This window comes from Cyanistes caeruleus, chromosome 22 (assembly GCF_971803275.1).
Source record: "Cyanistes caeruleus chromosome 22, bCyaCae1.hap1.1, whole genome shotgun sequence".
NCBI classification, from domain to species: domain Eukaryota; kingdom Metazoa; phylum Chordata; class Aves; order Passeriformes; family Paridae; genus Cyanistes; species Cyanistes caeruleus.
In genome coordinates this window covers 4,201,825-4,224,811 of record NC_141722.1, presented here as the reverse complement: position 1 = coordinate 4,224,811, position 22,987 = coordinate 4,201,825, and the positions used below count along the sequence as shown (strand labels likewise).

General features: G+C 56.2%; 3 protein-coding genes across 11 annotated transcripts in view; 2 read left to right on the top strand and 1 right to left on the bottom strand.

Moving 5' to 3' along the window:
* PRDM16 (PR/SET domain 16) overlaps nt 1-2,245 on the top strand; it is a 285,146-nt gene extending 282,901 nt beyond the window's left edge. For 4 of the 5 annotated variants that reach the window (XM_086860794.1, XM_086860797.1, XM_086860796.1 and 1 more), the window contains one exon: nt 198-2,245. In XM_086860794.1, coding sequence (XP_086716920.1) covers nt 198-210 — 13 coding nt within the window. In that variant the 3' untranslated portion in view covers nt 211-2,245. The remainder of the gene's footprint in view (nt 1-197) is intronic. The other variant, XM_086860793.1, reaches the window with a different exon arrangement.
* A 5,406-nt stretch (nt 2,246-7,651) lies between these two features.
* ARHGEF16 (Rho guanine nucleotide exchange factor 16) lies at nt 7,652-18,458 on the top strand. The gene is made up of 15 exons (XM_086860792.1): nt 7,652-7,710; nt 9,242-9,812; nt 10,397-10,448; nt 10,866-11,035; nt 11,559-11,615; nt 12,040-12,200; nt 12,665-12,817; nt 13,190-13,319; nt 14,064-14,138; nt 14,967-15,059; nt 15,446-15,600; nt 15,932-16,111; nt 16,491-16,564; nt 16,940-17,041; nt 17,457-18,458. The coding sequence occupies exons 2-15, from the start codon at nt 9,267-9,269 to the stop codon at nt 17,594-17,596; spliced, it is 2,088 nt and encodes a 695-aa protein (XP_086716918.1). The 5' UTR covers nt 7,652-7,710; nt 9,242-9,266; the 3' UTR covers nt 17,597-18,458.
* A 232-nt stretch (nt 18,459-18,690) lies between these two features.
* The window catches only part of MEGF6 (multiple EGF like domains 6), a 78,096-nt gene continuing 73,799 nt past the window's right edge, over nt 18,691-22,987 (bottom strand). For all 5 annotated transcript variants that reach the window (XM_086860786.1, XM_086860788.1, XM_086860791.1 and 2 more), the window contains 6 exons: nt 22,795-22,923; nt 22,495-22,623; nt 21,995-22,123; nt 21,784-21,912; nt 21,232-21,363; nt 18,691-20,655 (listed from right to left, as the gene is read on the bottom strand). In XM_086860786.1, the coding sequence (XP_086716912.1) occupies nt 20,588-20,655; nt 21,232-21,363; nt 21,784-21,912; nt 21,995-22,123; nt 22,495-22,623; nt 22,795-22,923 (716 nt within the window). In that variant the 3' untranslated portion in view covers nt 18,691-20,587. The remainder of the gene's footprint in view (nt 20,656-21,231; nt 21,364-21,783; nt 21,913-21,994; nt 22,124-22,494; nt 22,624-22,794; nt 22,924-22,987) is intronic.

The following is a 22,987-nucleotide window of genomic DNA, read 5'->3' as shown; positions in this document are numbered from 1 at the left end:
CCTGACTGTCCCCAAAAACCATGACAAATCTGGCATTTTGAGTGGTGGGTGCCATCCCAGAGAGTGGATGTGAGTTTAGGCCAGCACCGAGGATGCTGCTGGCCCAGGTGGGCAGGGTGAGGCGGTGCTGTGTTTTACACTGGGTGTTTCTCCATCCCGTGTTCTCACTCATGTCTTTGCATCCCTCTCTCCCCCAGGCTTATGCAATGATGCTGTCCCTGTCTGAGAATGCTCCCCTCCACACGTCCTCCCAGAACTCTCTGGGGGCTTGGCTGGACATGGCAGGAGCAGCTTCAGAGTCGGGGACCTTTAACCCCATCAACCACCTCTGAGAGGTCCACAAGGCACTGGCCGAGCCCAGGCGAGGCAGCAGTGGTGCTGCAGCCATCCCAGCAAAATCCCAGCGAGCAGAAGATGGATGAGAGGGCCTCAGGGAGTCGTCTGGACTTTGGGCTGAGAAGGAAACCTGTCGCATCCGACCTACACGTCCTGCATTTTTATCTCTCCAGAGTTTTCCTTTCTAATTTATCAGAACAAACCTCTCCCAAACTGGATAACCCCGAAGCAGCCCCAGAATTTCACAGCCTGTAGGAATAGCATGAGCAAGACACGAATTGCACCAGTGCAATCAAAGATAGGCCACTCCAACCTTCCAAACCAGTGTCACTGAGCCAGCACAGCCTGAGCAGGAACGATAGCTTGGAACCACATGGCAGCATTTCCTTCCCATCCAGCTGAATTGGTGAAGCATCAAGGGAAGAGAGCCAGGTATGACCTGTCCCTGGTGCAATTCTGACACAGCCACTGGAGTTATGCCAGGGAAAGGCAAATCAACCTATTTAACTGACCCCCCCAAAAGAAGAATTCAGAATTCTGCACTCCCACAGAAACACCATTGTGTCCTTTGTTCCCAGCAAAACACTGGCACTGAGCAAAGCTCCAAGGTGAGGCCACCTTGCCTGCAGTCATCATGAGCCACATGCAGCTCCCAGCTGAGACACCTCCAGCCTGGAACGGGCTGAGGTTGGGGTGACAGATGTGTCACATGGACACAGATGGTCGGCTGTGCCCTGAGCAAGGCTGGGAGAGCTCCCTGTCCCTCCTGTGAGCCCAGCATGGGCTGGAGTGCCCAGGAGAGAGCCAGGGTGGTGGAGCTCCTGGAAATGCTTGGATTTCCCCAAGCAGAGAGGTCAGGGGATAAAGCCCTCCCCGGATGTGCATAAGGAAACGTGTGCTGGGCAAGGCTCGCCTCACCCAGGGCAGCTCGGACCCATCTGCTCGTGTGTCACCTCCTGGGGTTTCAGGGTGCCATCACCCCGTGCTGGTGGTACCTGTGGCACAGATCTCTGATTCACACCATTCCTTTGGCCTGGCTTTTCCCTCTGCACCGCCCGCTGCTGCTTGGCCTGTAATTTAAGTAGAAAGATGAACATTTCCATGCTCTAGCAGCCTGAGGGGTGCAGAGCAATGAGAATCCAGTTGTCTCTCTGACTCTAAAATTTCTTACAGAGATTTTATGAGTGATTTCCAATCACTTCAAAACTTCATCTTCTCTACTGCTTTACAGCAGCCTCCACAAATGCTGTGGGCTTTTTGCTGTTCTCGGCTGCAATTCCCATCTGCTGTTGGAGCAGGGAATTTGGAGATGACATTCCCTTATGGAATGGTTAGGCCATGGAAAAGGGCAGATGGAGGGTTCTAAGCCAGTGTAGTGTGGGAAGCCTCATTCCAGCAGGCCAAAACAACGGGATCAGCTCCCTGAGCAAAGCAGAGTCAGAATTGGGTGTGACACCTTTGCAAGTCAGCTTTGCACCCAAGAGCACACGAGGCTGATTTTGGGGAGTCTCAGAGTGCCCCCACAGGAAAGAATCCAGGGTGGCTTTGGTACGGAGGAAATAAAAGGTAAACTAGCAGCACCAGTGTGTTTCCCAAGAAAATTTACCCTTTCCTTTTTGGTTTTCCACAACAACCTGTGAAAGTGCCCAGAGCTCTGAGAGCACCAGGAGGTGTGACCGAGCTGCTTCATGTATTTGCACAAAGCTCCTGGGTAGGTAGAGCCCGAGAGCCGACCCTGCCGGAGGAATCCCGGCTCTGCAGAGTAGGGGGGACAGCCCTGTCCCCTCCTGTCCCATCCTGTCCCATCCCAGAGGCTGCAGCACAGCCCTGCCCAGGTGCTTGGCCTTTAAATTATTCCCACAGGGGCCAACTGAAAATAATAAAAGAATTGTTTCTTTTCCTGATGGAATTTATTTTAATCTGTATATAACTTGGCATTTTGGGCTAATTCCTTTCTTATTTTATTTCTTCCTTAACAGTATTTTCTTATTACATTAGATATCATTCTTGTGAAGAAATCATGTTAATATAAGTATGTAGTGAAGGACCAAAATTGTGTTGTTGAGGTTGGATGTTGGGTAAACAGGGAGCAGGAAGATTTTATCCATGTGCCAAATGACCCCAGTCAGTGCTGCCAGTGGTGCTGCCAATTCTCCAGACAATCATCCCTCAGCTCCCCTTTGTCTTGAAGCTCCTGGAGCCTTGGAGGAAGGTTCCAGCAACTGGGAGCAGCACAGGAGGAGGAGGAGGCCGGTGGAGATGCCCTGCCTCGATGGCCCTGCTCCAGGAGAACATGGAAATAGCCTTAAACCTGGGGATGGATCCATCCTGTCCCACTCCAGCTGCAGCTCCGTGACTCCTGGCAGCTGCTCGGAGCAAACCGCGTGTCTGAGCCTCTCTCTCACAGGCCCTGCCTGCCATGCAGGAACAGGATCTGTGGGCAGCAGTGAGCGTTTGTGAGCTCCCACCATGGTTTGTTCACCCTGGAAGAAACCTTAGGGCAGGTCAGCATTGCACTCTGCAGCACAGGGAGGTAACAGATCAGCCAAGGGAGTGGCAATGAGCTGGACACCAAAATGTGGGCCAGTACTAAGGAATGTAAGTGTTATTGTGGGGATGTATTTGGGTTATTTATGGTCTCTCCATCCCTCTCTCAGCCCTGCTGCCAGTTGTGTCATTTCTCCAGAAGCAGCTGGTCAGGTCCTTCCTCTGACTGAGCTCGCACTGTCTCTGTCCCCCTTCCCCGGCTCATCCATGGATCTCCTGAAGGCCCCTGGCCAAGGATAGGGAGGTATTATCCAGCCAGGGATTGAGGACATTAAAAATATAGGGTTTAAAATCATGAAATGATATTTTTTTTCTTTTCATATTTCCTAATCCAGTTTTCTCCCCATTACCTCTAGCTTCTGTTGTAGGATCTCCCAACTCCTCTAATTTAGCACTGATTACAAGTTTCAATTTTTCCCATTAAGATAAAGAAACAGGAAGACTTTACTGAACCTCTGTTAATCTCTACCTTTCATTGGATTGCACTTGGAACATGCTGCAGCTCACAGCAGGTGTGGAGGTTCCGTTTTGCTGCTTTAGCAGAGAATCTTGTCTTTTCAAGGCTGCTTCCCGACAGGTTTGTGTCCAGGACATTCTGCTATAGGAGCACTGCTGCCTTCCCAATGCTGGGGTGGCTCTGGGAGCTTTGGTGAGACGTGGAGCTGTAGTGTCCAACCCCAAGGACACACTGGGATCCAGGGCAGGTGAAGGTGGCAGGGATGGGAAGTGGCTGCGGTGTGTCTGCTAGCCAGAGCACTGCTCCAGGTGTGGTTTAAACCCAGAGCTTTGTGTAGGATCTATTTATTTAAAGTATTTTCACAGCCACAACAGCACAGGGGAGAGAAGAAGAAGCCCTGGGGATTTTTGGAGTGGACAGGTGGGGCTGGGAGCTGCACAGGGTTGAAGCGTTGGTGCTCCGTGAAGGGACCTTTCTCTGGCCACAGCCGGGCCTTCCTGCCTGAGCTGTTCAGGAAGGAGAATGTGGGTCTCGTGTCTGTGCTTCCCTGCTTCCCACCAACTGAGAGCTGGTGGTTGGTCCTGGCATGATCGCTGTGGCTGCTGCAGACACCTGGGAGCTCTCCAGTGGGATGAGCTGAGGTTGTCCCACAGGACGTGCTGAGGTGCCAGGTCCTGCAGGACATGTTGAGGCACCCAGTTCTCCTGCTGGGCTGCTGGCTTCTTCCCTGGGATGGGCCCTTTGGTGCTCCAGCTGCTCTGGGCTGGTGCCTTTCCAAGCTGTCCCAGGCCACCAGGCCCTGCCTCGCCGGGCACCTCGGGGACACCACTGCGTGGGAGCCCAAACCCAAACGGGGCTGAACAAACACCAGCTGGGTGTGCTCACAGGACAAACACCTGCTGGGGTCCTGTCCTCCCTCGGACAGTGCAGAGGAAGCTTGGCCCCATCCCCAGTCAGCACTTAGACACTCAGTGGCCACCCTTGGGAGCAGCTCCTCGCCGCCGTGGCGCGGACGGAGCCTTTCGAAAGCGCTTGCACAATGAGCTGAACGTGTTTGACTCTAAGCATCAAAGCACTGGATCGTGAGCCCCCCGTGCCCCCGCCCAGGTCGATCTGCTGACTTTCCACTCGGTTTTTCCGTGCTGTACTGTGTGTGTGTGGCGGGGGGCGAGGGGCAGCGCTGGGAGCCTGCCCGCGGTGGCAGCGCTGTCCCCAAGGGCAGGAGCGGCATCGCTCGGGTCAGTGATGGCAACACAAGGGCAAAACCCTCTGCTCCTCGCCGGTGGTCAGTAGTGTCCTCACAAAGCCATGAAACTTCTCCGTAGTGTTGAGTGAAACTGTGACTAAAACGTTCTTGAATGATTCCGAGGTTCTTTTTTTCTCTTTCTTCTGTCGTTAATTCTTATTACCACTTTGGAAGAAGAAATTTAAAAAAATAAATAAATAAAAATTTAAAAATAATTAAAAAAATATAAAAAAAAAAAGAATGAAAAAGAAAAAAAAGGCAGCTTTGATTTTCCAAATGTGCAATTCACATGTGAACAAAGTAATTCTGAAAGTAATTCTCAGTGTATTTTACATTCTCGTTGCTCTCTTCAAAGCAAGAGATGTTTTGCCCTGATGTCATTTCCAGCCTGCAGAAGATGTAATTTAAAACATATATATATTGTGCTTGCAAGAATCATAAATCTGTGCATCCTATGTCATTCCTTTTCCCATTGTTACAATACAGATATGATTTAGGTTGGATTTTTTTTTTCCTTTAGACCTGTATAGTGTTTTTTTAAATCAATTGTAAATGTCTGGTTTTCATATAATGTTTAAAAAACATTGAGAAAGAGGATGGTGCTTGTTCCATATCATTCTTGATTGTATATTGCTTCTGTTATGTTTATAAGTAAACTGTGCATGACTTGTGTTTAGCAGTCATTATTGTGTCCGTTTGTGAAATTTTTATTAAAAGAAAAAAATTCCGTAGATGCACTTATTGTATATGTGATTAGATTTTGCGTCCGAGGCTCGAAGCCTCGAACTGCCAAGGAAGAAAGAAAAAGTGTTGGCAGTTATTAATTAATATGGAATCGCTTTGTTGGGAGCATAATGAAATAAAAGATATGAAGTGTAGAAAATAATTAAAAAAAAAGGCAATTTTACAAATTTCATTTTGATGCTTGTGATAAAAGACAAATGTACTTGTGTAGAGAAATTCCTTTAAAATAATGAATAGAAAAAGCTGATTTTGAGGTTAATGCTGTAGAATAGGAATGTATACCAAATGTAATCTTTCCAATGCTACAATGAATTTATACATGAGATTGATATGCAATAAACCTGTGTGCTTTTATAAGCAGTGGTCCTGTGAGCTTAATTTCATGGAATAACCATGGAGAACATCCCCAGTAATGGACAGTGGTGTGTCACTGTCTGGCTTTGCCTCTCTGCAGTACCTGTGGAGTCTGATGTCCTGTGTGTGGTTTGTAATATTAAAAGAGCCTCAAAAAATTAAGTTATGGCCACCCCACTTGCTTCTGAGGTCAGCATCATGGAATCACACAGTGATTAAGGTTGGAAAAGCTCTCCAAGACCATGCAGTCCAGCCTGTGCCCAATCCCCACCTTGTCACTTAGAACAGAGCACCACATCCGGGCTTTCCTTGGACACCTCCAAGGATGGGGACTCCAAACCTCGCTGGGCAGCCCCTTCCAATGCCTGGACATCTTTTCCATTTAAAAATTCTTCCTCATATCCAACCCAAACCTCCCCTGGCACAACTTGAGGCTGTTTCCTCTCATCCTGTCCCTTGTTTTCCTCCTGTCATGGAGTTGTGCAGAGCCAGAAAGTCCCCCCCGAGCCTCCCTTTCTCCAGGCTGAGCCCTGCCAGCTCCCTCAGCCACTCCACACAAGATTTCTCCAGCCCTTCCCTCAGACCTGTGCCCTTCTCTGGAAATGTTTCAGCCCCACAACATCTCTCTTGTTGTGAGGGGCTGGACAGAGCACTCGAGGCCTCCCCAGAGCAAAGCAAGTGCATCACATCCCACTGAAGGGATGGGATGTTTGCACAGGGAGGAGTGAGAGTATTCCGGGGGGGAGAAAGTGTTGGGATGGGGCATCGGTGAGCTGATGGAAAATGTCAAGCATATTTCCTTTCACAACCAGAGAGCAGAGCAGTGAACTGCCCAGTGATAGCGGTCAGATGGTTCAGCTCCAGGGGACCCTGGGAGCAGAAATTACTTGAAAGCCGCGTCTTTGAGCTAAAAACCCCATTACACAACTGATGAATGGCCTCGCTTCAAAAAGTCATTCATGGTGATCAAATGATGGTGTCCCACATTCGGGATAATGGCCCTTCCCCGGAGATCGGGAGGGTTTCAGTAGGAGCTGAACCCTTGAGGAGGAGCCCTCCTCTCTCTGGAGCCTTTCTCCTTATTAGCCCCGGAGGGAAAGGATAAAAACCTATGGGATAAGAAAGCTGTGATAATGGGGCGATTGTCAGGCAGGCCCCGGAGTGGAGAGAACAGAGGCATTTAAAAGAATATTGCTGACAAGTGGACTTTGTCATGCACAGAGTGCTTGAGATTCACCACAAACAAGTGAGAAAAAGGCCCCTTTTGGGGGATGGGGAGGAGCAGAACAGGGGGGCAAAAGAGAAGGTCAAGGAAAAGTCTGTTCCCAGTAAAGACACAGTATTGTTGAGCCTCACTGGGCAGCTGTCAGCAGCCTGACCCTCAGATCCTCTTTTCCAGTAGCTGCAGCGTCCAAAAGCAGCCGGAACTGATGCTCTGTGCGTCCGGAGGGATCGCTCGAGGTTACCTTTGACCACTGAACACCCAGCTAAAGCGAGCATCAGATGTAGCAAGAGACAGCTGGGCTGCTGAAGTACCGAGTGTGTGCCGAGCAGACCCCGAGGACAGCCCGGGCACCCTCGTTTGTCACCCGTTAACGCGACAGGAGAACGACAGCGAGCAATGCCCGCCTCCAGTGACCTCGCGGCTTCAGGGGATGGGGAATGCCGAGACTGCAGGGGCCGGCAGCGACGCTCCGCGCAAACACCTGATTAACACTCATCAAGAAACAGCAGAACACTGTGCCTAGAGAAGCTTAATTATTTTTTTCACCCCTGGGAAGCCGCGGCGGTGCCGGGACGGGGCGCGGCAGGGAGCAGAGCGCTGGCCGGAGCCGGCACGGGACACCGGCAGCGGCTCCGGGCTCCGAGCGGCACCCCCGGCCCGGCACGGCCTCGGGGGCAGGACCGGCACCTCCCCCGGTCCCGCCCCGGTCCCTCCCAGCCCTTCCCGGTCCCTCCCAGCCCTTCCCGGTCCCTCCCAGCCCTTCCCCGCCCGCCGCCGCCGCGCTGGCTCCGAGGGGCGCGGGTAGGTGCGGGCGCGGTGGGGCCGGGGCGGGGGCGCTGCGGAGGGACCGGGGAGCCGGGGGAGGGACCGGGGAGCCGGGGGAGGGACCGGAGAGCCGGGGGAGGGACCGGCACCGGCATCGGGACCGGCACCGGGGCAGCCGTGCGGGCGGCGGCCCCGAGCGAGCGGCTGCCGAGCGCCTTCCGGGGAGGGGACGGCGGGGACCGGCTGTCCCGTCCCTCCCGGGGCTCGTCCTGCCGCGGCTCTGTGCCCGCTGTCCCCGGGGGTCTCAGCGCCCAGCGCTGCTGGGAGGGGTTCGGTCCATCGCAGAGGGGTTTGGTGCTTCCCAGGGTTGTATCCCGCCGTGCTCCCGGCCCTTTTGGAGCCCTGCCCCCTGCACCGCAGCCCTGGGCACGCAGGGATGGAATCCGCAGGCAGTGACGGTGCCTGTGCCCGTGTGCCACCGCGGGCAGCGACACGGGGGATCGATGCCCTGGGTGGCCACCGAGCCTCCCTCCACCCCAGCACCGAGAGCTGCGGATGCTGTGGCCCCCAGACCCTCTGGATTCAGGCATGTTTGTTGTTACCAGGGCTTAAGATAAGCTCCATCCCCAGCTAGGATGGGGTTAAGAGCGGAATGTGGCGCTTTGCTCGTCCGCGGGACACTTGGCAGACCTCTGGACACAGAGCATATGTCCTGCATCCGAGGACAGTGGAAGGAGCAGCGTCTCTGTCAAATGAGCTGTTGTTGATGGGTCTGTGCTGTCCTCCTGCCAGTCATTCATGCAGGGGAAAAGCACGCTCAGCCTTGGTTTGTTTCCTGGGCTTTGAAAGAGAACAGCTTGGAGATGGCACTGGCACACAATGGGATCTCAGTTGAGGACAACTAAACCATAGCTTCTCCCGGAGTTATGTAATGGGCAGAGGGCATAAAACACTCTGTCTGTTCTGTAGAAAGGTACGTGGTTCTGTGTGTGGCACAGGAGGGGATGAGTGACCTTAACCCTGGCTGGGGAGCCCCAGGGACTAGGGCAGGTGTTTTTGTGGGCGGCGTGGAGCCGCTCCTTGGCGCGGTTTGGGGCAGGTACGAGCTTGGAGGAGCACACGGTTCATGGCCAGGCGCTGCTGGGGATTCCACAGCCTGGGGCAGGTGGCATTCAGCAGGACACAGACAGGCTGTGGTGGCTGGCAGCACCCCAAAGGGGAGTGAGGGAATACAGAGGTGTGGCAGCAGTGGGGATCAGGGAGGCTCCAGCCCTGCCTGGCTCAGGTCTGAGCCTGCCCGGAGCCTGCAGCGTGGCCTGGCTGCTCCCGGTGCCTGACCAGGTCCTGGAGCCCCCAGGCTGGCCCTGGCACACGGTGGCTCCGTGAGGAGCGCGGGCGGTGACAGCATCCCGAATGTGTCCATACAGGCCCTGCCTGCGGAGCACCCTGGGAAGGCGGAGGCCGAGTCCTGCGCTGTCCCAGGGTTCCTGTGGCTCAGCATAAATTCCTGCTGCCTTACTGGGAGGTGTTCAGCCACCTGTCTGTCTGTCTGTCTGTCTGTCCTCAGCTTGCTGCTCCCCTGGGCCTCTGCCATGTCTCGGAGCCCCTCTCCTGCCTATGTGGACGACAAGACCTTGCTCCTGGAGTACCGATGCCACCCAGTGCAGCCGGAGCCCCCCAGCCCAAGCTGTGCCCCTGGGAAGCGCAGCTCCAGCACGGCTCCCAATGCCACCCCGCTGTCACCACTGGCCTCCCCCACCTCGGCCGAGCCGCGTCGCATCATCCTCAGCACGGACAGCCCGGCCGCGCTGAAGGTGGGAACGCAGCAGCTCATCCCCAAAAGCTTGGCCATCTCCTCCAAGCCCAAGAACAGCCCCTCCCGGCACCAGAGCTTCGGGGCGAGACGGGAACCCCTGAGCCCCGACCCGAAGCGGGCGGCCGTCCCCATCCTGGCCGCGGAGGCAGAGGATGAGGATGATGGCGGAGGGGCCCTCAAGCGCAACCTGAGGAACATGTCCTACCGTGCGGCCATGAAGGGGCTGGACACCGAGCTGGAGCCAGCCAAGGCCGCTCCCTCACTGAAACCCGTGTCTGAGGATGGCAGCACCCTGCCCAGCCACAGCCCGGCCAGGAGCAAGGTGGGTTTAGCACCCGCTGTCACCCCTGTCAGGCAGGGGTGAGGTCCTGCTCTCCTGGTGGTGACAGAGGAGCTGCAGGGCCCACAGCTCCGGTCAGCTCTAGAGATGGTTTGCTGAGCCTGGTGTCATGACCGGTGCCTTGGGAAGCTCCGTGTCACCAGCAGATGCTGCAGGTCCCTGGAGAGCCTGGGAATAGCTGACATGGCTTTCGTGGGGAGTGGAGCTGGACACTTGGCAGGCGGCTGCGGGATGTTTGCAGGGTGGGGCTGGCCAGGTGCGCAGCTCCAGTTGTACACAGATGTGGGCGAAGCACGTCTGGGGACAGGGAGACTCCAGAGCAGGCAAAGTCCAGAGAGAGATTTGACAGCAGCAGTGCAGGTACAGAATGGTTCTGAGCGTGACCCTGGGTACGGGAGGTGAAAGCTGAGTCACCTGGGTAAGGCAAACAGAGCTCAGACAAAGCCAGGCTGAAAGAACAGGGTGGTGTGGGCTGACTGGCACAGGTAACTCCCCCTTTTCCTGAAAGTTTTCCCAGGGCCTCAGAAGTGTGGTAACCACAGCAGGCTCTCCTCTTGCCCTTGCAGAGAACCCTCGGAAGGAAGCGGGTGCAGAAGCGTGGTGGCTCCTTCAAGGACCGTGAGTGCTCCTGGCCCCTCTTCCTCAGCCAAGCAATCCCTGCTTGGCTTCCCTTCCCCCCTGTGCTGCTCCCTGCCCGTGGTCTGGGGCCATGGCTTTTGTCTCTGTTTCCCCGAAGCAACAGGAGCATTGCTGCCCTGCTTTCCCACTCCTGGGGCTGATCACGCTCCAGTTGCTGCCATGCTCGCAGATAGATGGTTCCCAGGGAAAATGGGAGAGCTGTGGGAGGCTGCTGGGAGCAGGAGCCGCTGGGTGATCGGTGCAGTGCAAAGTCCAACCTCATCAGGGAGTTTCTGGCCCAGGCTCACTGGCACTTGTGGCTCGCAGCCAGCAGGGCCGGGCGGCCGTGGTGGGAAGGAAGGGAAGCCATGGGCTGGGAAAGGCTGCTGTGTTGACCTCGTGTCTTCTCCTCCGCAGAGCCCCGGCTGTATCAGGAGATCCGTGAGAGAGGTCTGAACTCTGTCAGCCATGAGTCAGATGAGGACTTGCTGGAGGAGTCCCTGCCAGAGGAGCCGTCCTCTCTGGGCTCCACGATCGTGGTGCAGAGCTACCGCCCGGCCCAGCTGACCTGGAGCCAGCTCCCAGAGGTAGGGGCAGCAGCTCGTGGGGTCTGAGAGCTGTGGGGGGATAATTCCACATCATTAGTCCTTGCACTGGGATGTTCTGGGTTGTCTGGGTTGTCCAGCCCTGGCTGGCACATGCAGGGTCTGCCCAGGTCTGTTGGTGCAGGTGCTGCTGCTGTGGTTGGGCTTTACCCACAGCTGCAGGGAAGGTGGGTGCTCCTTGCTGGACTTCCCCTGGACTGTGGGGAGAGCTGTCTTCATCCAGGGAGCTGCTGGGGGCTGGGGGCCGGGTGGTGCTGCAGGGGGTGTGATGCAGGAGTGACTGGTGATGGGCAGTGGTGGTGGTGAGTGATGGTGTGGGGTGGGTTCTGATGGGTTCTGATGGTCTGTAATGGTATGTGATGGGTTGTGACAGTGTGTGATGGGTTGTGACAGTGTGTGGTGGGTTGTGACAGTGTGTGGTGGTGGGATGTGCAATGGGGCAGCTGACACAGCCCCAGACCGCACTAGAGGGCGTGCAAGGACCATTGTTCCTGCTCATCCACAGGTTCTGGAGTCGGGCATCCTGCAGAGGATCTCACCCGAGGAGCGCAAGCGGCAGGAGGTGAGAGAGGCCTGGGATGTGCCTGGGAGCACAGCGGAGGCACCAAAGGCTGTGGGACACACGTGCCTCTGTCAGGGCTGGCTCAGGTGGAGCTGGGCTCGGCTCAGCTCATGGTGCTGCTGCTTCCAGCTGCTCCAGAACTGGGCAGTGCTGGGAGGGCTCACCTGCACAGATTGGTGGGGAAACAGGCAGCTCCACTGGATGCTGATGGGAAGGGAAAACATCTTCATGGCTTTTTAACAACTGAATGTCCTAAAACATACTGGGATTATTGGTATTGGCCAGGCCATGCATGAGGTGACAGAAACCAACATGGAGGCAAGTCATTTCCAGTTGCTTTTTGCCAAGAGAGTATAACTAAGATTTAACAATTAATTTCCAGCTTTGTCAGTTTATGCTCTTGCATCTTCCCTTCTTTCTCCAGGCAATGTTTGAGATCATCACTTCTGAGTACTCTTACATGCACAGCCTGAGCATCCTGGTGGGCCACTTCATGAAGTCAGAGGAGCTGAAGGAGACCATGACTCAGACAGAGCACCACCACCTCTTCTCCAACATTGGGGACATCCTGACAGTCAGCACGAGGCACGTGGGGCCTGGGGCTGGAAGCAGGCAGGCCTGGGAGGGGACCCTGAGCTTTTTATTTGTAGTGCTAAACCAACCATCCCTTGGAGTGTTGAAGGTACTTGCTGGGAGGTGGGGAGGAAATGCCTTGGAAGCCGGTGCTGGGCGAGCTGTGTCCGTGTGGGAAAGCAGCAGCAGGAGGATGCAGCAGCCCTGGGAATGGCTGTGGGGGCGTTGAGGGGTTCCCAACGGGGCAGAAACGAAACCTCATGGAGGGCTGAGGTGGAGGAGGGATCCCGTGCAGGAATGGAGGAAGTGTGTGCCTCTGGAGAAGGCGTGGGTGTCTCAGCTGCTGGAGCTGCCCTGCCAGAAGGGATCCAGGCTCCATCTCCTCTGGGAAAACTGGGGAAAAGCTGCAGTGGGAACATTCAGTTTGTCCAGACCTAGTGAGTCATGTGGTGAGGTTGTTTAAATTCTCTCCTCAGCTTCTTTGAAGACTTGGAGAAGCGACACCAGGAGCACCTCCTGATCCCTGATATCAGTGACATCGTGGAGGAACACGCCTCAAAACACTTCAACCCCTACATCAGCTACTGCTCCAATGAAGTCTATCAGCAGAGGACACTGGATAAGCTGCTGTGAGTACAGGGCTTGCGCTGGCCATGGAATTTTCTCCGAGGGGCTCTGGGCTCCAGGGATTGCAGAGGTCACTAACACATAAGGACACAGATGGGGCTGGTTCACCTCCAGGCCAAGTCTGAGTCTGTTGTTGGTACACCTGTGGCTTTACCCACCTTTTGGTGGGCTCAACATCTCTCTGGGTGCTTTTCCACCACCTGCTGTGGGATCAGTCCCGTTTCTTCCCAGCTGGGTACTCCGAGCCTGGCAGAGTGACAATGGGCACCCCAGGCAGCACCATCACTGCTCTGTATTTCCCATACATGGAGAGCTGCTGGAAAATCCTGACAACTGAAGAACAGAGTTAATGGAGCTTTCTTGTCCTGTTCCAGAACCACAAACCCCTTATTTAAAGAGACCCTGAAACAAATTGAAAGGAAACCAGAGTGTGGAGGCCTGCCAATGATCTCATTTCTTATTCTGCCCATGCAGAGGGTAACACGGCTTCCTCTGCTCTTAGATGTAAGTAGTCACACAGTGGCATTGCTTGGACCCTCTGAAGAGGTGACTCTGCTATTCCCTTTGTTTGCTGAGCCCAGGACAGCTTCTGCTTGGACTTCCAGCCCTCTGGAGCTGGGCCCTGGATGCTGAGCCTGGATGCTCCTGTATTCAGGAGAAGCATTTGGATAACTCTCAGGCACACGGTGGATTCTTGGGGTGTCCTGTGCAGGGCCAGCAGATCCTAATGAGTCCCTTCCAACTCAGCATATTCTGTGATTCTGTGATTTATATCCAGAGCAATCTGCTTCTGTGGGGGCTGTCTCAGGTGTGCAGCTTGAAGCTCTGTGAATAACACTTCATTTCTTGGTACCACCCATCTGGGCGACCTGAGCTTCTTCTCTGCCCTATCTGGGTCCCCAGGTGGGGTGGCACAAGTGTCCTGATTGATGGGTGGTCAGGCAGCCATCCTGGAATGGAATGGAAAGCAGGTCTTGCATTCTTCATGGAAATCTGCTCTAAATGGCAAAGCTGCTGGATGTGGGATTTCCAGTAACTGCTCCCAGTCTGTGGTGGGTTGCAGGGGTGAGGGCCAGGCACGTATCAGACCTGAAACCCCAGATTCACAGCTCCCAGCACTGCTAAACCTTCCTTTGACCATTGGGAGCAGCTCAATCAACGTGCAGCATCCTGAAATCCTGGGGCAGTGGCTGGTGCTCCCTTCTCTGTGCTGCAACATCACTAAAGCTTCTTATCTTGGAATTCCAGACCGTCCAGCAAAAAACAAACGCACACACCGCAGCGTACGGAGCTGCCACCCGCGCTGTGAAGGCCATCAGCAAGGTGAGGCCCAGCTGCCAGCCCTCCACCTCTCCTCCTGCCAGCTCAGCCCTCGGGAGCACTGATCCAATGCTGCCACTCATTTCCCTCCAAGCATCAGTTCACTTGAGGCTCCTCTGCTCCAAACAGCTGTCGGATGAACACCTCTTTCCCCTTCTCACCTTTGTCACCTGATCTTGGTTCGTTCCTTTTTCTTATCCTATTTTCTTCTTTCCTCTTTGGCCCACCTTTGTCCTTCCTGAGACAACTCTCACTGTTATTTTTGGGGATTTGGGCAAAGGGCAGTGAATGAAGCACAGAGGGAAGTGCAGGAGTCACGAGCAGTGTCCATGCTCCTGGATCTCATCTCCCTGTGTTTTCCCATCCACTGGTCAGTCACAAGAGCCAAAGGGCCACAGAGACTGCGGCCACCACCATGCCAGTGGTGACTCTTCCTTTCATTCCCCTGAAGAGCAGCTCCTGGCAGCACATTCCTGCTGCTCCCAGTCTGTCCTGCTCTCACATCCAAACAGAGTCCTCCCTTCTGTATGATTGTCCACCCTCCTGCCTTGAGCTCTTCTCAGATGATTAATTCTTCCTCTTCCCATTGCTCCTCAGTTTTGGTGCAGGTTCACTTGAGTCCTTCTCCAAGCAGAGCCCATGTGCCATCTCTGTCCAGGAGAACATCCCACTGTCTTTTCCTAAACCTGGCATGAAGCCTGTGCCAGGATTTGTCTGTCTCTCCTGCTCAGGGCAGCAGGACAGTCCCTAGTGCTGGGGGTGGTGTGGGAGATAGGTGGGCTCAGTGTCTGACCCTTCCCTGCTTCCCTTGGGATATTTTTCTCTTCCCAGCTGGTCAAGAGCTGCAATGATGGAGCTCGGGCTATGGAGAGGACAGAGCAGATGTACACCTTGCAGAAACAGCTGGAATTTGGGAAGAAGAAGGTGAGGTCTTGTGGAAGTGGTGGTGGGAAGTCTTCTGAGGCCTGTTTAGTCAGGTGCGAGCAATGCTGGGAATCTTTGTGGGAAGCCTGGACTGAGCTGTTGGATGCAGGAGTTTTTAAAGGGTGTAGTTTTTAAAGTTTTTAAAAGTTTTTAAAGCCATGGCAGTGTCACCCGCTGTTGGGGTCCAAGGTCTGGGTGTGCTGGAGCAGGGTGCATGGCTGCTCTGCCTTCCACCCGCCCCCTGGAAAACCCTTTTTAAAAGACACTTAAACACACGTGGTGTGTCCATCCCAACTGAGCCCAGGGCCACTGCAGGTTCAGTTCTTGCCTTGATTTTGCCTGCTGCTGGTGAGGAGGGCAGTAACTCAGGCTGTTGCTGGTTCCAGCCCTTCCCGCTGATCTCGGTGTCCCGGTGGCTGCTGAAGCGGGGGGAGCTGCACCTGCTGCTCTCGGAGGAGGCCGGGATCTTCCGCCGCGGTGCCGGCCGCCTCTGCCACCTCTTCCTGTTCAATGACGTCCTGATCATCACCAAGAAGAAGAGGTGAGGCTGCAGGGAGGGCCCTGCCTTCCCCCGGAGGACAGCTAGGGGATTAAACCCCAATTTCCCGAGCAGCATGTACCAGAGAAATCCGTGAGATTCCTGTGTTCACCTGTTTGAGGTGGCACCCTTGTCAGCCAGAAGAGAAGGGCCCAGTCCCATTGGTGCCTTTGCCTCGGTGGGTGGGTGGCCAACAAGTCCCCAGAGCCATGTCCCACCCTGAGCATCACTCCAGGCTGCTCTGGGAATGCCTGCTGAGCCTCCTGTGCCAGGCTGGGATCTGGGAAGTGGCCCTGACCCCACAGCTGAGGCTCTGATCCCATCTGTGCCACAGCGAGGAGAGTTACACGGTCATGAACTATGCCACACTGGACCAGGTCACCGTGGAGAAGGTGGAGAGCTCAGATCCACCCTCCCCTCCTCCTGGCAAGGCAGGTGGGCACCTGCTCCGAGTGGTGCTGGAGAAGGACAGTGAGGGCCGGCGGGAAGAGGTGGTGCTGTCAGCAGAGACGCTGTGAGTGCTACACTGGGGTTTGCTCTGCCTCCTGGGGTGAACCGGTGCCCTGGGAGTCTTCTGAGGCTTCTGCAAATCTCCCTTTACCCCCATGCTCCTTCTCTCAGAAATGGGGATGTGCACAGGCTTCTCCCAGGCTCTGTTCCTTCCTCTCTCTTACATTTCCCATCTAATTCCCATATCAGCTTCCCCTGTCCACGTGAAGTGAAGCAGCTGGGCCTTGTGTGCCACTTAGGAAGTGTCCTTACCTTGAATAGTCTGATCAAATGCTTGTCCAATTTGACTCCCCTGGAAAGCATTCATCCTGCTGGGAATGTCCCAGCTACTGCTGGCCACAGGGATGCTGTCCCAAGGCTTTCTTTGTGTTTTCCTCTGGCAGGAGTGACCGGGCCCGGTGGATCGCGGCGTTGATGCACAGGGAGAAGGAAAAGCCTGACACCACTCCCAAAGGAGGTACCGTGTGCCAGAGGGCAGCCGGGCTCTGCTGGCATTCCCTGTTACACTGGAGCATTTGCAAGCCCAGGTTTCTGCCTGGTTCTCCTCTATTCCTGCCAATGGAGAGGAAAACCCCACGCCTTGCTCCTTAGGAGTTGCCTCCCAGGAAGTTATCAGTCACAATTAACTTTAAATACATTTCCTGGGAGGCACAGGAATTCCAGGAATGCTTTCAGCCGTTGTTAGAGGAGGTTTGACAAGCTTGGAGGGCTAAGGGGCAGGGACAGGAGGGAATGGAGCATGGTGTGCTGTGGAGCACTGGGTGGGCAGCTGGGGGGTCATGGCTGATCAAGGGGCTGTGCCTCACTGTCCCTGCTGTCCCCTGTCCTGCAGACCTGAGCCAGGTGGAGATCACCCGTGCCTACCTGGCCAAGGAGGCGGACGAGCTGTCCCTGCAGCAGGCAGACGTAGTCCTGGTGCTGGGGGGAGAGGATGGTGAGTGCCAGCAAGCACGGGGCTGGGGCAGGGGGAACTTTCAGTGATCCTCGGGGTTTTAGTAATTGCTGAAGCTTCCAGGAAGCCCTGGCTGCTGATGAGACTCATGGCACTCACTGGCTGGTGCTGTGTCTCAGCAGGTGACAGTGGGTCCTGGGGGGCTGAGGGAGGTGGCACTGCCATGGGCAGCCGTTGTGTTCCTTGGGGTGGCTCCTGTGTGCAGGCTGTGCCTGGCACCAGCAGCAGAGGCCGCAGAAGTGAGAGAAAACACCCCCCCAGAATAGGCAGTAAATCAGAAACCTCCTCCCCTGCCATCCCTGGATGCCTCTAACCAGCACCTCCAAGGGAGGGGAATGGTGCATCCACAGGATCCATGGCTCTTCCTGGCCCTGTCACCTGCTCTGTTCTCCCCCAGGCTGGTGCTGGGGGGAGCGGCTGCGGGACGGGGAGCGGGGCTGGTTCCCCCAGGCCTGTGCCCGGCCCATCACGAGCCGCGTGGCCGCGGAGGGCAACGTGCGGCGCATGGAGCGGCTGCGCATCGAGACCGACGTGTAGGGACAGCCCCGAGGGACCCTCTGCCTCAGGGAGCTCCAGACCTCTGCAGACTGAGCCACGGAGAGGAGGCAGCAGCAGAGCCTTTCTTCCTGAGCCGTGCTTGTCTCGGGTGGCAGATCCCATCGGCCAGGACAGGTCCGTGTGGCAGTGGGGGCACAGCAGCTGCTGCAGTGAGAGCTGGCACCGGGCACTCCTGGCAGCGCTGGCACCGGTGACCTGGAACAGGCTCCGGGAGCAGCCGAGGGCTTGGCTCAGGTTGGAAAGGCTGGAGCTGTTCTGGGCTCTGAGGTGCCCGTGCCACCGTCTCCGTCCCTGCTGGCAGCTGGGCCAGCACCTGCTGCACACCTGGTGTGGGGAGAGCACACCCCAGTCAGGGATTGTTAGGGGCTGAAATCCGTGTGCTTGGCTTATTCCTCAACCCAGTTTTTGCTCCTGTTTCTTTTTTCTGGCCCTCCCCCCAACAATAATTCTTGTGCCCTTCAGGCAGAGCCGTGCCCTGCACAGGTGAGGTGATGCCAGACACCTTTCAGTCCCGTGATAAAATACTTGATGCCAGAGTTGTTCCCATGGACTCAGCTCTGGGGCCAGGAAGGAGATATGCTCCAGGCAGAGGGGGAAGGAGGGGCAGGATGAGGATGCTGCAGCTCCCACCTGCCTTTCCCTCCTCCCAGCTTGGGGAGGGTGTTCTGCCCAGGGCTCATCCCTTCACACCTCGTGCAGGGGATGTGACAGCTACAATTCTGGGGTGAGCCAGCCCTGTACGCTGCCAACTTCACATTCACAGGGGCAGCGTTGATGTCTGTTCTGATCAAACTGTTAAACTGTAAATTATGGTAACAATAAATTCTTGGATACCAATGGACCATGTGTTCTCTGTTAGTGGTGAATGTCCCTGAACATGACAGCTCCAAGGAGCCGGGTTGTCCCAACTAAGAGCTCTAAAAAGAAGCTTCATTCTGCTGGTGGCATTGCTGTGGCCTCTGCATGTTCTCACAAAACACATGCATCTCGTGAAACACCCTCCAGAGCCCTTGCCAGCCTGCTGCCACCTGGAGCAGCTGTCAGGTGCATTTGACTGAGACAGACAAGTTAAGTAAAAACTCAGCCAGGCTTTCTGTTTATTTCTTTTAGCTGTGGAGAAAGTAACATTTTTCATCAGTGCTAAATTAAAGAAGATCCATAAAGGGAGGCAGTACAGGAAAAGAGGAAGCAAACAAACTGGATAAAGAAATATGAACAGGAAAAGAACGTTATATAAAAATACAGGTAGAGGGCTGCTGCAGTCCCATGCTCAGACACGCGGTTTGCTCCGAGCAGCTGCCAGGAGTCACAGAGCTGCAGCTGGAATGGGACAGGATGGATCCATCCCCAGGTTTAAGGCTATTTCCATGTTCTGGAGCAGGGCCACCGAAGCAGGGTGTCTCCACCGGCCTCCTCCTCCTCCTGTGCTGCTCCCAGTTGCTGGAACCTTCCTCCAAGGCTTCAAGACAAAGGGGAGCTGAGGGATGATTGTCTGGAGAATTGGCAGCACCACTGGCAGCACTGACTGGGGTCATTTGGCACATGGATAAAATCTTCCTGCTCCCTGTTTACCCAACATCCAACCTCAACAACGCAATTTTGGTCCTTCACTACATACTTATATTAACATGATTTCTTCACAAGAATGATATCTAATGTAATAAGAAAATACTGTTAAGGAAGAAATAAAATAAGAAAGGAATTAGCCCAAAATGCCAAGTTATATACAGATTAAAATAAATTCCATCAGGAAAAGAATTATTATTTTCAGTTGGCCCCTGTGGGAATAATTTAAAGGCCAAGCACCTGGGCAGGGCTGTGCTGCAGTGGATGGGGATGGGGATGGATGGGGATGGGGATGGGGATGGGGATGGGGATGGGGATGGGGATGGGGATGGGGATGGGGATGGGGATGGGGATGGGGATGGGGATGGGGATGGGGATGGGGATGGGGATGGGGATGGAGCTGTCCCTCTTCTCTGCAGAGCTCGGGTTCCTCTGGCAGTGGCTTCACCTGCCCAGGAGCTTTGTGCAAACAGTCAAAGGGGCCCTGGGCCCTGGCCAGGTGATGTGGTGACATTGGAGTGGTGACATTCCCTGCTGGTGCAGGTGGCCAGCTGCTGTCTCTGACTGGAATGGCAAAATAACAGGATTCAAGGCTGGGTGAGATCATTCCAACTGGGATCTGCATTGACCAGATGTGCGAGCACTTTGTCTCCATCCACACAGTATCTCTGATGGCCACACTTGATTTGGGCTTCCTTCTTCTTGGAGTGAGTGACAGGGCAGCACCATAGACTGACAAACTCCTGGCATGAAGAACAGGCTCCAGGCCCCTCCCAAGCTTGTCCAGCACAGCCTGTTCTGTTGGCAAGGAGGCAGCAGCTCTGCAGGTGAGTGCTGGAGCCCTCACATGCTTTCCCCTGGCAAATGGTCATTTACAGTAAAACACCACAGAAAGTTCAAATTTAAAAAAAAAAAAAATTCAAGTGAGGTGGTGCATCCACAGGAGGTCCAGTCTCAGGAGAGCCGGGCACTGTGAGCCATCAGTCCTGACAATGCTGTGGTGCAGCTTCCCATAAATATTGATGCATAAATACCTGATTTGGACCACAATTTCAGCCCCCTCCCCAAGCCCAGCACCCAAAAGTTGAAGGCCAGCAATGTGTCACAAGCTGTCAAAGTCCACTGTCCCCTGACCAGAACTGATCCCTTCTGAACTGGTCACCTGGTCTCTGGCCAAAGGCATGCACTGGTGTGGGCACACGTGTCCTCATGGCCAGCCCGCGCTGGCACAGTGAACTGGTTATACTGGGCACTTCAGCCTCACTCAGACCACCCCAAAAGCAGCAGCTGGGGCTGTTAGGAGACGAGAGCTGCTCATGTGGCTCATAAATGAGTTCATTACAGGTCATTGGCTTCTTCAGGTGGCTGCTTGGTTGAACCAAGGGAGTGCTCCCAGAGCAGGACCTACTTCTCTGCTGGCCGGAGCTCCCCAGGGGGTGGTGGTGGCCTGGTGGGTGGCAGGGATGGCGTGGCTGGAAGGGAAAGACAGGACAGGTCAGTCCTTGCTGTCTGCAGTCCTGCTGCAGGGCTGTATCCTCCACATGGCTGGGGGCACATCCTCCTCCCCACTGGGAGCTGGGAGCACTGGTCCCAGTCTGTGGGTTTGGGTCAGACCCTCCTGCCCAGCACCCACGGGGGTCACTCTGAGCCAACAGGTTCAGTGATGGTTTGGGCAGAGGTGAGGAGTTTGGGGCTTTCCACTGCGGTTGGTGCACGGGATCATTGTTCCAGCATGCTCATTAGAGAGTGGGATGAGTGCCCCGGCTTTTCCAGGGGCACATTTGGGGTCAGGCTGCTGAACAGCTTTGTTTCCGAGACTTTCGAAACCTCCCTCATGGCTGCAGCAACAGCAAACAGGTCAGACCAACCGAGGGGCTTGGGAAGAGGCAGGTGCTACATAAGCGACCAGACTGAGCTGATTTACTGCTCCCAAACCCAGCCCTGGGGCAGGAGCCACAGCCTGAGCACAGGTACAGCCTCCCCTCGGGTTCTGCCCCGGGATACCCCACCAGCAGCATTGGCTGCACCTGTCCCTCCCCTGCCCTCACCTTCCCGGCAGGTGGGTCCCGTGTGGCCGTTCAGGCAGAGGCACTGCCCGTTCCTGGCGTTGCAGTAGGAGCTGCCGGGGGCACACTGGCAGGGCAGGCGGCAGTCGGGGCCGAAGTGCGTGGGCCGGCAGTCTGTGGAGGGCACAGAGCTGCTCAGGCTGCTGTTGCCCGTGGCAGCAGCCGAGCAGGAACGCCCAGAGTTTTCCCGGGATGCTGCAGGCAGAGCAGCTGGGTGCTGGGTGCAGGATAAGGTACAGAGATTTTTGCTGTGGTGACACAGGACATCAGAGCACCCCCAGGCCACCAGGACTTCCCTTCAGTCTTTGATCCTCAGCTTTTTGACCGTGTCAATCTGAACACACGGGCTCTAGAGGCTGGGGGAGAATTTCCGTTCAGATCTGACTAGGAACAGGGTCCAGAGAGGCGAGTGCCGCTGCCCCTCTCTCTCTAGGAGATGCCACACAGCAGAACAAAGCCCCTTCCAGCTTCCTGGGATCAAAACCCCCGTCACACAGCCTCCCTCCTCCCGTGCCCAGCTGGGGCTCAGCTCACCCGCAGCACACGTGGGGCCGGTTTTGCCCGGAGGGCACAGGCAGCGCCCCGAGCTCGGGTCGCAGGGGACATCGCTGGGGCAGTCACAGAGCCGCTGGCACCCCTCGCCGTACGTCCCTTCCTTGCAGCCTGTGTGAGACACGGAATACAGCCCTGCCCTGCGTGCCCATGGCTCGGGATCCCCGGGAAGGGCGAGGAGGACGGGCGGTACCTGTGTGACAGCGCTCGCCCCGCAGCCCAGGGGGACAGCGGCAGCGCCCGGTGGCGGGGTCACAGCCAGCCCCGTGCCCGCAGTCACAGCGCTCCCGACAGCCCTGTCCATGGAAACCCGGGGGACAGCCTGCCACGGGAAAAGCTCATCAGAGCACGGGCGGCTGGAACCGTGCAGCACAGCCCCGGCCGGCCCAGCAGGGAGAAGCAGAGAGCCTCTCCGCCCGGAGGATGCCCAGGCGCTCCAAGGGCCGGTCACAGAGCCCCGCGTTCAGCTGCACGGCATTTGCTCGGTCCCCAACACCTCCGGGCAGCGGGGACGTGTGTGCCACGGGAGGGAAGCGCTGCGGGGACCAGAAATCACCTCTCTGCCGCTGCTGCCCGGGAAGGGCTCGCTGGGAAACCCTCGGGAAAGGGAGAGCCCCGCGGTCCGGCTCTCCGGACGAGCTTTAGAGACGCCCCCGTGCCCCCAGGCGAGGCTGTCCCCCCGCCAGCACTCACTGTGTTCGCACAGGGGCCCGTAGCGGCCGGCGGGACAGCGGCAGGTCCCCGTGGCCGGGTGGCAGGTGGCGTTGTGCAGGCAGGAGCAGCGCAGCTGGCAGGCGGCACCGAAGCTCCCCGGAGGGCATTCTGCGGGAGAGGGAGCGGCAGAGCTGCTCAGCAGCCCCACAGCGGCGCTCCAGAGGGCTGTGCCCGGGCAGGGCTGGCACGAGTGGGGTAAGAGCCGCTGGAGCCGGGACGCGTGTGCTGTGAGCTCCATCACCCGCTCGGAGCGGGCCAGCCCACCCGGACCGGCCTTACCTAACTCGCAGGATTTCCCCGTCCAGCCCGGTGCACACGAGCAGGAGCCATCGGCCGGGTGACAGAGGCCCCCGTTGCGGCAGGAGCAGGGCTGCTGGCAGCCCAGCCCGTAGCGGTGCTTCTCACAACCTGCGGGGCCAGAGGCATTGGCGGTGGGCACAGCCACCGCGGGCTGCGAGCAAGGAAATCAGCT

Bases quoted from the DNA above. Each gene is read 5' to 3' on its own strand.
- ARHGEF16 (XM_086860792.1), top strand. From the start codon at position 9,267: ATGTCTCGGAGCCCCTCTCCTGCCTATGTGGACGACAAGACCTTGCTC. The intron at 10,449-10,865 runs GTGAGTGCTCCT...TCTCCTCCGCAG, and splicing joins TGGTGGCTCCTTCAAGGACC to AGCCCCGGCTGTATCAGGAG. The intron at 13,320-14,063 runs GTAAGTAGTCAC...TTGGAATTCCAG, and splicing joins GGCTTCCTCTGCTCTTAGAT to ACCGTCCAGCAAAAAACAAA.